Raw genomic sequence first — 14,659 nt, forward strand, 5'->3', positions numbered from 1 at the left:
AGGACAGGGTGGCGTGGGCCTCGCCGAGGGACAGAGGGCAGGTGGCGTGGGCCTCGCCGAAGGCTCCTGGGCAGACTTGAGTCAGGTTTGGCCTGCGGTGACAGGGCCCTGTCACTGTCACACAGTGAGAACTGGTCCTTCTTTCACTCCTGTGATACAGGGTCTTGAGACACTGTGTAGCCACTCAGTTTTGAAAACAGAAGCACCTTTTTATCCCAGGACTGCTCTCTTTTAAATAAGGAAGTGGTTTCTTCCCGGCATTAATTAGCCTTCTTACTTAACCTGCCTGGAAACCTGAAGGTGACTTGGGGCAAGTATTTTTATCTTAAGATAAGGGACTGTTACAGACCTGCTCCATTGAGGTGAAGTCATTTTGTTGATTTTCCTGTTTGACTCTTTGAAAGGTTTTCCTCCTCCTGGTCCTACCTGAATGCACCACTTAAAAAAAAGTCAGTTCTCACTTTCTTATTTAAATTGTAGTTCAGCTTAATCCCTTGTGCCTTTTCTCTGTGTCTGATTCCCCTGGAGAAGGGCAATTTAGTAGCATTGTTATCAGCTACTGTGGGGTTAACCTCTTGTTTAAAATTACAGAGTTTTACAAAGTATAAACATCCATGTGGAGGAAATAATTTAAACATAGAAATGTGTCAAGTACAAAGTAAAGGTTCTTTCCCTCGCCCCTGGCCCCCACCTCCCGCCCCCATCCTGTCCTGCTTCTCAGAGGCAGTGCTGCTAATGTCCCCTAGAGTCATTTAATTACTTCCAACTTAATACTTCATCACTACAAACATAATCTCCGCTTTTTTTTTTTAAGCTGAGCCATCCTGCCACCTGTTGGCAGCTCAGCAGCAGCTCAGCTCTGGCTGGGACTCGAACCGCTGTTGCTCAGAGCTCGCACGCGAGCTCTTGAGTGCGAACTCTTAACCAACTGAACCACTCGGCCGGCCCTCCACTTCTTGGTTTATCAGCTCAAGTACCTGTTTTCGTCTCCCTACCTGTGCCCGCCCCGCCCCCCCTTTATAAAAAGAAGCCTTTGACTATCATACCCCCTCCCCCACCCCTCCCAATTGCTTTTGTTATGAATCAGCTTTGTGGAGAAGATGTAATTCACATACTGTGCAGCAATCCCATTTAAGTGCAGTTCCGTAGTTGTTAGTGTACTCACAGGCTTGTATGACCATCAGACGATAAGCTGTAGAACATGTCACCACCCCAAAATAAACCCCATGCCCGTTAACTAACTCTCCACTTCCCTCAGCCCGAGGCAGCTGCTGCATCTAGCGGTTTCTCACTCCTGGACTTGCGTATAAAGGGAATCAACCACACGTGGTCCTTTGGGCCTGTCTTCTCTCAGCGTCATGTTTTCAGGGGTTAGCCACATCGTGGCCTGTGCCACGGCTTCAGTCCTTTGTATGGATGAATAATACTCCACCCTATGTGGATCCTCACGTTTTGTTCGTGTGTTCCTCAGTTGGCGAACATTTGGCGTTAGGATAATGCCGTTATGAGCGTCTGTCTCTGTGTGTGTGGACACGTGTTCATTTCTCTGGGGTAGCAGACGCTGAACTCTGCCCTCCTTGGCAGGCCCCTCCCGGTACCGGGAGCCTGCGGGCTGCCTTTCCTCTCTTGGGCCTGTGCTGTCACCTGCTTGCTGGGTGTAAGGTGGGGGTGCGCGGCCGGCAGAGCCCGGTCCTCCGTCTGCCTCACCTGTTGGCCTTCGCGCTGCTCTGTGTCTGTGCACCCTGAACTTGGAGGGTCACAGGACATGTCATACTGTTAGTGCTCTGAGTGAACTATTCCTATTGGTCTAATAGGAATTAGCCTTTCTTTTGTCTTTCTGGGGAGTCCTCAAAATTCCTTGTCCACATGTAACCCTTATTTAGAAATAGATCTGTTCTCTCATTTCAGGGGGACCCTGAGGGGAAAGTGGGTGTGTTTGTCTTCCACCGTTTTGAACCAAAAACCTCTCTTTAGTCACCCGCACTCATTTGCCATCTGCAGCAGTGAGATGATAAGTGTCTGGGACAAGTGCAGGTCAGCGCCGAGTGAGTGGAGGTTAAGTACGTGGCTCGCTGAGACGCTCTCATGAACCGAGGCCCTCACGGTCCCTGCAGAGCAGAAAGGGCACGTTTCACAGAGTGAACCCACCAACTGAAGCTTCTTTTAAGAAGCGTTCAAGTCGCCCATTTCTGGGCTGGGTGATAATGGGGGCTTATATTCCTTCTTTATAGTATTCTGAGCTTTTACAATAAATTACTTTTTTAATTGTGGAAAGTGCTTTAGTTAATCTGTGTCTAAATGGTCACACAGGACATGTTGTGGGATTAACCTCAGTACTTGTGTTTTGTCCCTCAGCGGTAACCTTTGTCCCGGTGTCCACGGTGACCGGGCAGGCAGAGGCTGACGACATCCTGGCTGCTGTCCGGCCAGCCACGTGCCTCGTGACCGTCATGCTGGCCAATAATGAGACCGGCGTCATCATGGTGCGTCCCTGGTGGCACGGAGGGCCAGGCCCTGCTGGGCTCGCGTCGCAGCTGGGCCTCTTTTCCTCTGCGCTTGTGCTTGGTCACTTGTCTGGCCTGACCTCGTTAACGTCTCCTGGTTTCTTCCCTTCGGTTTTCATCAAATCAAGGCAATCGACTGAGCTCTGCTTTTCTCCCTTCAGCCCATCCCTGAACTCAGCCGGCGAGTTGCAGCTCTGAACCAGCAGAGGGCAGCCTCGGGGCTGCCTGGCGTCCTCCTGCACACGGATGCCTCCCAGGCCTTGGGGAAGCAGCGCGTGGACGTGCGGGACCTGGGCGTGGACTTCCTGACGATCGTGGGGCACAAGGTGCGTCCGCAGGGGCCCCTTCCCTCCTGGGGGGAGGAGCCCCCATGACCTGGAGGCTCGCCTGGAGCAGAGCCCGCACACTGCTGATCACCCACCTGCCGTCAGGGCCCTCGGGAGCCGTCGGGCGGGTTAGCCAGGTAGTGCGTGTTCTCTGCAGTGGGCAGAGAGTGTACGCAGACCCTTGTCAGCCTGCCCATGACCTCCCAGCCCGAGGATGGAAGATGTGGAGTTCAAGAAGTTACTGCCTTCTCTGACTAGATTTGAAGTGTGGCTCCTGAGCATAAAGTTTAGTTACAGCAACTCATGTCTTCAAGGTGGAATGGGGGAAGGAGTCAGTGGTGCAGATCCTCCAGAAGCTTTTGTCATCTTTCTGGAAGTGACCAGAGCCTGCAGTATTTCTGGTGCTCCGTTCCAAAGCACAGTAAACACCCAGCTGGTTTTCGGAGGACTGTATACGTTGGCGTGACACTGTGGCCCTGAACATGTTGGCCTAATTTCGATTGGAAAATGGGCTCATCCCGGGAAAAGCCCTTGGTGGTCTCTAGCTGCAGCCCTCTCCTTTTGCACATTCTACCGCATGATGGGCGGGGCGGCTCTGCTGCCACCCAGCCGGGAACCAGAGTCCAGCACCTGTCCTGCTCCCGGAGGCCTTTGTGACTCCTACGTTTCTGCAGTGCTGACCAGTGGCACCACCGTGGGGCCCACACATACCGCGTGTTTCTCTGTGGGCCTCCCAGCCTTTAGCACGTATATAGAGAAGGTCAGAAGGTCCTTGCTGAATAGATGACTGGCTTTTCCTTTCAGTTCTATGGTCCCAGGATTGGAGCACTTTACGTCCGCGGGCTCGGCAAACATACCCCTCTGCACCCGATGCTGTTTGGAGGTGGACAGGAACGGAGTTTCAGGCCGGGGTAAGGTACACGTTAACAAAGTCCCTGACCCACTGGCCGTGCTGTTTGTCTGTAGGGCAGTGGCTTCTGTCTCTTGGGAGCATTGTAATGGCACAGGCCACATCGCTATCGCATCAAAACTGGCTCCGCTATTCTATGCTTAGGCCTCGCAGATAGATCCGCAGGCCGTTGGGAGACGATGCAAAGCAGGTGAAGGAAATCTCTGTTTCTTTCAACTACTCGAAAGCATCCGGCTCTGCTCAGCCCCTCCGGACGTGCCGCGGGAGCCCTCCTGGCTGAGACGTGCTATTCTCCCGACCAGGGGGTAGGAGGCCGCACAGAGGCACCCGGTCTCTTGGCTAGCTCCTGTGTCCCCGTGACATGCAGGGAATGAGGTGGGGCCAGCACTACACGTTCTGTACGGAAAAAAAAAAGACAGCCAGTAGCGGCCAAGACAGAGATGACAAAGATGTTAGAGTTGTCAAACACAGAGTTTAAGGCAGACACAATAAAAACGCTTGAACGCATACACTTGAATCGAATGAAATAGAAAGTGTCAGCAAAGAAAAAGAAGAGGTAAAGAAGAACTAAATGGAAACTTTAGAACTAAAAACTACGGTGACTAAAATAAAAATTCAGTGGATGGGCTCAACAGCAGAATTGGGTCACAGAGGGAAGAATCGGCGAACTGGAAGACAGGACAATAAATAGAATTGTCTAAACAGCAGAAAAGAAATAAAGTGGGGAAAAAATGGAACAGAGGCTCAGGGACCTGAGGGACTGTACAAAAGATCTAAATTCATCTCATTGAAGTCCCAGAAGGAGAAGAGAAAAAAAGGTAGGCTAAAAAAGTATGTGAAGAAATCATGGCTGAAAGCTTCCCCCATTTTTTTTTAATTTAAGATTTTATTGGGGAATTGGGGGAGGAGAACAGCGTTGGCGAATTGGGGAAGTGGAACAGACAAGTTGTTGTCCTTCAATCTTAGTTGTGGAGAGCGCAGCTAACTCAGCTCCAAGTCCAGTTATGCCGCTCAGCTCAAGGTGCTGTGTTCAATTAGTTGCAGGTGGGCATAGCCACCATCCCATGCGAGAGTCGAACCAGCAGCCTTGTTGTTAAGAGCGCACGCTCTATCCACTGAGCCACCCGGGCAGCCCAGCTCAAGATGCCGAGTTCAGTCTTAGTTGCATGTGGGTGTAGCCCGCCATCTCGAACAGGCAACCTTGTTGTTAGGAGCACGTGCTCTGAGCCATCCTGCCACCTGTTGGCAGCTCAGCAGTAGCTCAGCTCAGGCGCAGCTCACTGGCCCATATGGGAATCAAACTGGTGACCCTGTTGCTCGGAGCTCACACTCTTAAGCAAGCTCTTAACCAACTGAGCCACTTGGCCGGCCCAAAACTTCCCAAATTTGACAGACGATATAAACTTACAGATTTAAGAAGCTGAACAAATGCCAAACAAGATAAAGTGAAATAAATCCATGCCACACCATATAATTAAACTTCTGAAAATGACAGACAAAGAAAACATCTTGAGGGAAGCCAGAGCAAAAACGACACCTTACCTATAGGGAACATTAATTCAAATGACAGTGGATTTCTCATCCGAAACCATGGAGGCCAGGAAATGGCACCGTGTTTTACAAATGCTCAGAGAAAAGAACTGTCAGGCCAGAATCCTCTACACAGCAGAACCTCAGGGATGAGGGGAAATCGAGACATTCTCAGACGAAGGAAGCTAATAGAATGTGTTACCGGAAGACCTATGCTAAAAATGACTAAAGGAAGTTCTCTAAAATGTAACACAAGGAAACTTGGGATATCAGAAAGAAAGAGTATGGGAAGGAAAAATATGGATAAATAAAATAGGCTTTCCGTCTTCTCTTGAGATTTCTAAATTATTCTCGATGGCTTAAGCAAAAATAATAGCACAGTCTATATGGTTCCAACTGCATGTGGAAGAAATACTTAAGATAATTATAAATAGTGGAGGACAAAGGGATATAAAAGGAGGTAAAGTTTCTATTCTTTACTTGAGAACTTCTGAAAGATGTCCAAGTAACCCACAGACAGGCAGGAAAAAGAAACTAGAAATAAAAACAGAGAGAGCAAACAAAAAATAAAATGGCAGACTTAGTTTTAACATCAATAATTACATTAAATGTAAGTGGTCTAAATACACCAATTCAAAGACAGATTGGGAGAGTGGATTTTAAAAAACTGACCCAACTATATGCTGTCTACAAGAAACTCACTACAAATACAGTGATAGAGGCAGGTTGAAAGTAAAGAATGGAAAAAGATGTATCATACAAAGATTAATCAAAGGAAAGCAGAAATGGTTACATAATAGATAAAGGGAACTCTAGAGCAAAGACAATTACCAGAGAACGGGGTGGGGGGCGGAACATTATATAATGATAGAAAGAGTCAGTCCACCAAGAGGACGTAACAGCCCTCAATGTGATGCACCAAACAATAGAGTTGCACAATATGTGAGACAGAAACTCACAGAACTGAAAGGAGAAACAGACAAACCCACAATTACGTAGATGGAGACTTCAGTACCCTTCCTTCAGCAATGGATAGAACAACCACAAAAGTCAACAAGAATATAGAAGAATAATATCCCCCATCAATCAACAGGATCTAACTGACATGTTTAGGACACTCCATCCAACAACAGCAAAATACACATTCTTTTCAAATGCCACTGAATATATATGAGATGTGATCAAACAATAAGGTGAATTTTAAATTTTAAAAAATTATTACAGTAAAAGACACATTGCCATTAATCCCCCTCAGAATACTCCCCCTCGCTTCAAACACACTTATATTCTGTAATAATTTTTATTTAAACAGTCACCATACTTTTTTATGACACCTGTATGAAGATCGACCGTATCCTGTGCCATAAAACAAACCTTGATGTATACAAAGAACTGAAATCATATAGAATGTGTTCTAACCACAGTGGAATCAAACTAGAAATCAGTAACTGGAAGATAATGAGAAAATCTCCAAACACTTAGAAAAAAAACAACACACTTCTAAATGATCCATGGGTCACAGAGGAATGTTAAAGGCATTAAGTACATTGAAACGAATGAAAATACAACTTTTCAAAACCTGTGAGACAAATCTAAAGCACCCCTGAGAGGGAAATCTATAGCACTAAATGTATACATTAGAAAGAGGGAGATTCTCAAGTCAATAATCTAAGCTCCCACCTAGAAAATGTACAACAAAATAAATCTAAAGCAAACAGAAGTAAGGAGATAAGAAAGATAACAGAAATCAATGAAATTGAAAACAAAAATGATTTTTTTAAAAAATCACTGAAACAAAGAGCTGGTTTTTTGTTTGTTTGTTTTTTAAGATTTTTATTGGGGAGTTGGGGGATGGGAACAGCGCTCGGGAATTGGGGGAAGGGGAACAGACAAGTTGCTGTCGTTTTGTTCTTCAGTCTAGTTGTGGAGGACGTTGCTTCACTGGCCCAAGTTGGCACCATCATTGCACTCTTCCCGGGCGAGGCAGATCAGTCGCCGGCTTCTGGACGGCCGCTCACAGTGGCTGCTGGCCGCTCACACTGGCTGCCGGCTACACACGGTAGCCCATGGCACCCCACTGCAGCAGGGGCTGCAGCCTACTCCACCGCTGGTGACTCACGGCAGCCCAGCTCCAGGTTGAACTGTTGTTCAGCATCTTAGATGTAGAGGGCAGTGTCACTGGCCCTCATGTGGGATCCGAACCGGGGCCCTCTGGCATCCCAAGCCAGCTCTTAACCATCACGCCACTCGGCCGGCCCAAAGAGCTGGTTTTTTTAAAATATTGATAAAACTGACAAACTTCTAGTAAGACTGACAAAAAAAAAGAGAGAAGACACAAATTGCCAACATCCAGAGTGAAATGGGACATCACTTCAGACCCTACAAACATCAAAAGGATAATAAAGGAATGTTACAAACAACCCGACACACATAAAATTTTCAACTTAAGTGTAGTGAACCAGTTTGTCAAGAAACACAAATGACCACATCTCACCTAATATGAGATAGATCATTTGAATATCTCTAACTACTAGGAAATTGATTTCATAATTTTAAAAGTCCCTACCCCTCAAATTTCCAGGCCCAGATGATTTCACCGGTGAAGTCTACCAAACGTTTAAAGAAGAATTAACACCATTTCTACACAATCTCCTCCAGAAAATTAAAGAGGAGGGGATACTTTCCAATTCATTTCATGATGCTAGTACAATCCTGATTTAAAACCAGACAAAGCACAAAAAAACTGCAGACCAAAGATCCGTCATGAATTTAGATGCAAAAGTCTTTGACAAAATACTAGCAAATAGAATTCAGCAATATATAAAAATAATTTATACTCCGTGACAAAGTGGAATTTGTTCTAGGGATGCATGGCTGGTTCAATATTCAAAAAGCAATCAAAGTAATCCAGCTTCTTAAAGAAGAAAAATAGCATGATCCTATCAATACAGGTAGAAAAAGCATGTAACAAAATTCAACACTCATTCCTTAAAAACCATCCCATAATCTGATTAGAGGAGAACTTCAACTTGAAAAGAGGATCTATAAAAAACCAGACAGCTGAGATCATGCTCCGTTTCACCCTGTGACCAGGAGCAAGCCAGGGTGTCCACCCTCACACTGTTAGCCCACAGTGCTGGAAGTTCTGGTCAGTGCAGTAAGGCAGGAAAAAAACAAGGTGTACGGATTGGAAAGGAGGAGGCAAAACTGTCCCAATGGGTAGATCACATGATTGTCTATGAAGAAAACCCCACAGAATAGATAAGAAAACTACTACAATTAATCAGTGAGTTCAGCAAGTTCCCAGGATCAAGATAAACATACAGAAATCAATTGTATTTCTATATACTGATAATGAACATATAGAGAACCAAACTGTTGGGTTGTTGGAAAAGTCATGACACATTTTTGCAACGAAAAACAGAGAGAAAATACGTCATGACTTTTCCGACAACCCAATAAAAATACGTTACCATTTACAGTCATGCAAAACTACTCAGACATGCTGACCACTGCACAGTGCGGATGAAAGAAACAGAAGTCTAAATAAATGGAGAGGCATACCATGTTCATGGATCGAAAGACTCAATAGAGTACAGATGTCAGTTCTTCCAAATTTGACATACAGGCTTAACACAATTCCTGTCTACCAAAATCCCAAAAGTAGATAATTGGAACAGAATAGACACGCCCAGAAATATGCCCAAATAACATGCAAAACCAATTCAGTAGAAGAAAGATGGTGAACATCCATAGGCAGAAAAATGAACCTCGACCCAAGTCTCACATCTCATCAAATGTTAACTCATAATAGATCACAAACTTAGGTGTAAAACAAAAAACTATAAAACTTAAAATAAAACAGGAAAACATCTTCAGGCTCTAGAGTCAGTCAAAGAGTTCTTAGACTTGACATCAAAAGCATCTATAGAAGGAAAAACTGATAAGTCAAACTTCATCAAAATTTAAAACTTTTGCCCTGCTAAAGACGTTAAGAAGATAAGAAGACAAGCTACACACTAGAAAATATTTTCAGATGACAGATCCGACAAAGGACTAGTATCTAGAATATATAAATTCTCAAAACCCAACAGCAAAAAAACCCCAAACAATTCAGTCAGAAAATGGGCAAAAGTCGTGAACAAGCATTTCAGCAGAAGACACACAGATAGCAGCCAAGCACATGAAAAGATGTTCAAGATCATTACCTTCTCGGAAAGTGCGAACTAAACCCACACTGAGATGCCATCACCCCCACCTATCAGAATGGCTAAAATACGGTGACTATGCTGAATGCTGGTGAGGACACGGAGAAGCCGGACCCTCGCACACGGCGAGGGGGATGTATGTAGTACAGCCATTTGGAACAGTGTGGCAGTTTCTTACCAAACAAACACGCAACTAGCACAAGGCCCAGCAGCTGTGCTCGTGGGCATTTATCCCAGAGAAACGAAGACTTCTCACAGTGCCCGCTGTGCACGAGTGTGGAAGGCCTACTCCTGAGAGCCCCAAACTGCAGGCAGCCCAGGTGTCCTGTGATTCTCGAGAGAGCAGCTAAACCAGCCGTGCAATCTGCTCAGCAGTGAAAGGAATGAACTGTTGATACCTATAACAGCCTGGAGGGATCTCCAGAGAATTATGGCGAATGAAAAAAGCCCAGCCCCAAAGTTATAAACTATATGATTCCATTTCTAGAATAGTCTAGAAATGACAAAATGACAGAAGTGGAGCAGAGATGAGTGGTTGCCGAGGAAGGAGGGGGTGGGGGCCGAAGGGAAGGGGGCGTGTTCTGTGCCTTGTCGATAACTGCTGTAGTGTTACTTGGGGGAAACTGAGTAAAGGGCACACAGGGCGTGTCTATATTCTGTCTCACAACCACCTGTGTGTATCTACCTTATCTCAAAATAAAAAGTTGAATTAAAAAAAAAGGTGGGGCTTCAGGTGTCGGAAGCCATGACAAGTAGCTCAGTATGCGGATGGGGTGTGGAAGACGGTGTGAGTTACCCTTGGGGGCAGTGGAACAGGGCTGACTGCTCAGGAGTGGGGCGGGGTGGTGGGGACGGGCCTGGTAACAAGACTGGGCTGGCACAGCAGGCTTCAGGTCTTCCACGGGCCCAGCTCATCCACCCCAGGCACAGGTCACAGGCCTCTGAGATGCCCCTGGTCTGACCTGTTGTCTGCAGATGAGGGGGAGCTCCGGGGAGGGGACGCCCTTAGGATCCCTTGGCTAGTAGAGGAGACGGCCTAGGATGACACTCAGGCCTCTGGTTCCCGGCCTGGAGCTCCCGGTTCTTCCCGGGACAGCGGACCAGTAAACTAGTCAAAGGAAGAGGGTGAGATGGGGTTTCCTGTAACCCCTAAGCTGCGCGCTTACCTGTCCTGTTGTTATTCACTGGCAGGCAAGTGGTTGCCAGCTCCAAAGGCTTAAGAAAACTTGATGTAGCCAAAACTTAAAATGAAAGAAATTCTTAAGGTGATGTTTGGTTTTGTTTTTCCCGAAATAGAGCGAAGCATTCAGTTTTACCATTTCTTAGATCAGTGTTTGAGCGCCACTGGTTACGGAGATTCTTTTGTCCCTCTCCTGTGCGCCTGTCATGCCCCAAAGTCTAGTAACAAAGGGTTCGTCCCATTTCATTGTTGAGCGTCTCCAGATGAAACGCCGGCCGCAGAGGACAGTGTCGGCAGGGTGTTCCTCAGACCCTCACCTGGTTTGGGAGTGGGGGCCAGAAGGTGTGCTCAGGTCAGCAGTCAGAGCATGAGTTTCTCTGGGGTAGGAAAAGGTCCAGACGGAATTGTCACTGAGGACACCCAATGTGTTGCCCACAGACAGCTGAGTCCATCGTCACTGGGCAGGACGGGTACACTTTGCAGGGAGGGCTCTGGGGCCTGCAGCTGCCATTTGGGCAACTCCTCGGCACATGTGGAGCAAACATGTTGGTGTGATTCTGTTTTGATCTGAACACACGACTTTCATATAGACAGGATTCCTTCCTGGGACATTTGTCAACTGCTTTGCATGGAAATAGGATTGAATCCTTTCTCTTACAGGACGGAGAACACCCCAATGATTGCCGGCCTTGGAAAGGTAAGCCTTGGTGACCTTGGACAGATGGCCTTGGCCTCCTGCCCTCTCTCTCTCCTACCACAGTCACAACACTTGTGACACTGGTGTGGGTTTTCCCAAACTGAACAACACTCTGCCACACCAGCTGGGGGTCCTACAGTTTAACTCAATTCTTTCTCTGTCTGGCTGGAGGTGGCTTCAGGTCCATGTTAAGGGCTCAGTCCCACGAGACACGCGCCCCCCACACACACACACACACTTCAGACTCTAGGCCCAAGTCCAGGTTGTCACCCGTACTTCTGATGACTGGCTACAAGTTGGAGCTTCCCCTGTCCCCACCCCAGGTTTGAATAATTTGCCAGAGCGGCTCACAGAACTCAGAGAAACGTTTTACCACCTAGATTACCAGTTGATTATTAAAGGATGTTCTAAAGGATACCGCTGAACCTCCCAGCACCTCCACGTGTTCACTAGCCTAGAAGCTCTTCCAACCCCGTACTGGATTTTACAAACTTCTGTCCATCATTAACTCCATTCCAGCCCTTCGCCCCTCTCCCCTTACCCCTCCATGGACCATAAGGGGTGGGGCTGGAAATTCCAAGCTTCTAGGTGGCCAGCCTTCATTCAGAAGCCACCTAGAGTTGTCTCATTAGAACAAAAGACACTCCTGTTCCCCAGGGAATTCCTAGGGATTTATTCCAAGAGATTTAGGGACTTGGTCAGGAACTGGGGCCAAAGATGGGATACTAGAACAACAGATCCAAGTGCTCTTAGCACTTAGGAACTTAGAGGGTTTCAGGAGCTCTGCCTGGACCCGCATAGCTGTCCCGTCATCTTGCGTGGTTTCTGCAGCAGCTTTCTCAGGCATCAGCACTTTATGGAGATCACGCTCACGATCGCAACAGATGACAGCTATAAGGAGAAACTCTCCAATTTTCTGTTTCGCCCTGATGTTCTCCTTGAGGCCTGTGGAGTGGGTCTCACATGCTGAGCATTTACAGGGAGAAGTTCTTTGTCCGAGTCTTCTCATTAAGAAATACAGTGAAGTCATCACAGCAGAGAAACGTCAGGGTGCAGGTTCGCTCGGTCCCCTCGGTTACATGGCTCCACCCCGCTGACCCCTGGCCATCCGGCCTGCAGGATAAGGGTTGTGGTAGCAGCTTCCTAAAGAGATGCCTCCTGGTGCTTAGATGATGGCCCAGCTGGGAGGTGCCCTTGACCCCACCTTGACCCCTGGCTGATGCACCAGCCAGGCCTGTTCGGTCTCAGTGACACACGGGTGATCTGCATCTTGTCCATGGCCACCGCCTCGGCCAGGTCCTCCTGCCTTTGCCCACACCTGCCAGGCTCCCACTCTCCACACAGCATCCAGAATGATGGTGAAGCACGCAGGTCGGGTCACCTCGCCCCTTCCTCAGAACCCGAGGGGGTTTGGATCCCACGCTGCCTGCACAGAGGCTCAGGTCCCGGCTGTCACCGGGGCCGCTGGGCCCTGTCCCCTCCCTCCCTGCTCCAGCGGCCCCTCTTTATTCCCTCTGCTGTGCCGTCTCCTTGAAGGCTGGGGTTCTTGCTCTTCAGGGCTGTGGCATCGCTGGTCCCTGGAGGTATCAGGAAGTGCTCGATAAAGTAAATTCCTGTGGAAAAGTGCAGATATCACTTATCATGGTCCCTGATACAGAGTCACTCAGGAGGTACTATTTATGATATTCTAGAACAGCGGTTCTCAACCTGTGGGTCGCGACCCCTTTGGGGATTGAACAACCCTTTCACAGGGGTTGCCGGGTACACGTATGTGGGCGTATCTGCATGTGGGCCTGGAGATGGATAGAGGAGCGGTGTCTCGGTTCCTAAGAACATCGAAAATATGTGTTTTCCGATGGTCGTAGGTGACCCCTGTGAAAGGTTGAGAACCACTGTTCTAGAAAATGAGCAGTTTCTCCCATCAGGAATTATCACCTCCACTACTCACAGCTCCTGTCTCTCCTTTGCTTGACAATAATTGGATGCTTTCTTGCATTGTCACCTTCCTGTGTCCCTAGGCCGCTGAGCTGGTGACAGAGAACTGCGAGGCTTATGAGGCTCACATGAGGGACATTCGCGACTATCTGGAGGAGAGGCTGGCAGTGAGTGGCGGTCAGCCGAGGCGGAGCGGGTGTCTGTTAGGCCTGGTGGTTTCCTCTGCCAGTAAGCAGTGAGGATGGGGACCCAGGGAGCAGGCAGGACATGGGGTGTGACTGTACTGGATGAAAGGAGCTGTGTAGACTGGAGCCCATTGCCCGGGGACTCTGGGAACAACCAAGGTCACGAGCGAATAGGGAAGAATTAAATGACCAGACGTGAGCTGGAGTCAGAAACACCCAAAGAGGGAGTTTAGACCAAGTGGATTACCATTTTCACAGACTTGGGATAAACACACACCAGAGGTGGTACATTTAAGGAGTGTGTGTAGAAGACCCGTATGTGTTCTGAATTTTTCTCCTAATTAACTTTGCTTTCCATAGTCCCCTATTATAGGTAGATGCGTATGGATAACTATTTTATGGGTTGAGGTTGAAGTTTTGTTTCCCAGAAAAATCTAAAGTTCGTGGGCGAGGGGCTTTGACACCGTTACTGAAGATTTCGTTGGTTTTTCAGGCTGAATTTGATAAGAAGACTATCCATTTCAACAGCCAGTTTCCAGGGACTGAGCGACTCTGCAACACGTGTAACTTCTCCATCAGGGGACCCCAGCTCCAAGGTGAGGATCGGCACCGCCTGGCCTCCCCGCGGCCTCCCCGTGGTGTGGTGGGGGACCACGGCTCGGGAGCGAAGGAGGCGCTGTCCTGTGGTGGGCCGGGCTCTGGCGGCTCTGTCCCCCAAGCCGCTCGTTGCCCTGGCGCCCAGGACCTGGGGTGCCCAGCGCTGCACCAGCCGCAGCGCCCACCCGAAAGCCGTTTGGGAAGGGCCATCAAATTCACTACACTGAGGCTAGGTGGTCCATTTTTGTCAGCGATTTATAAAATATTTTTTGAGGGTAAGGGAAAATAGAGGCAGTCAGCTTTAAAAAGTGGCTGAGAGTAAGGACGAAGTGCAGGAGCTGTGCGTTTTCCCTGTTCCTGCGACAGGGCTCGTCCTGAGTCCCTGGCACCCACGTCCAGGACGGTGACCTGCTGTGTTTCACCGTGAGGACATTCCGGTGGCCCCGCAAGCCCCAGTGAGCCTCAGTGAGCCTCCTCTGCAGATCACATTTGCCTTAGAAGACGGGGTGGTCGCTGGTTTGTCGTCCTGGTTACGGAGCAGCGGGCAGCGTCGCTCGTTAGCGAGGATTGGGCTGCAGCGCGTCCTC

At 48.2% G+C, this 14,659-nt stretch overlaps 1 protein-coding gene across 1 annotated transcript in view; it reads left to right on the top strand.

Annotated features, from left to right (window-relative positions):
- Positions 1-14,659, top strand: part of SCLY (selenocysteine lyase) — a 42,614-nt gene that overhangs the window by 24,113 nt on the left and 3,842 nt on the right. The window contains exons 5-10 of the mRNA XM_019629364.1: positions 2,356-2,483; positions 2,666-2,830; positions 3,635-3,741; positions 11,319-11,355; positions 13,374-13,457; positions 13,969-14,071. Coding sequence (XP_019484909.1) covers positions 2,356-2,483; positions 2,666-2,830; positions 3,635-3,741; positions 11,319-11,355; positions 13,374-13,457; positions 13,969-14,071 — 624 coding nt within the window. The remainder of the gene's footprint in view (positions 1-2,355; positions 2,484-2,665; positions 2,831-3,634; positions 3,742-11,318; positions 11,356-13,373; positions 13,458-13,968; positions 14,072-14,659) is intronic.

The sequence above is a fragment of the Hipposideros armiger genome, unplaced genomic scaffold (assembly GCF_001890085.2).
Source record: "Hipposideros armiger isolate ML-2016 unplaced genomic scaffold, ASM189008v1 scaffold_17, whole genome shotgun sequence".
Classification (NCBI taxonomy): domain Eukaryota; kingdom Metazoa; phylum Chordata; class Mammalia; order Chiroptera; family Hipposideridae; genus Hipposideros; species Hipposideros armiger.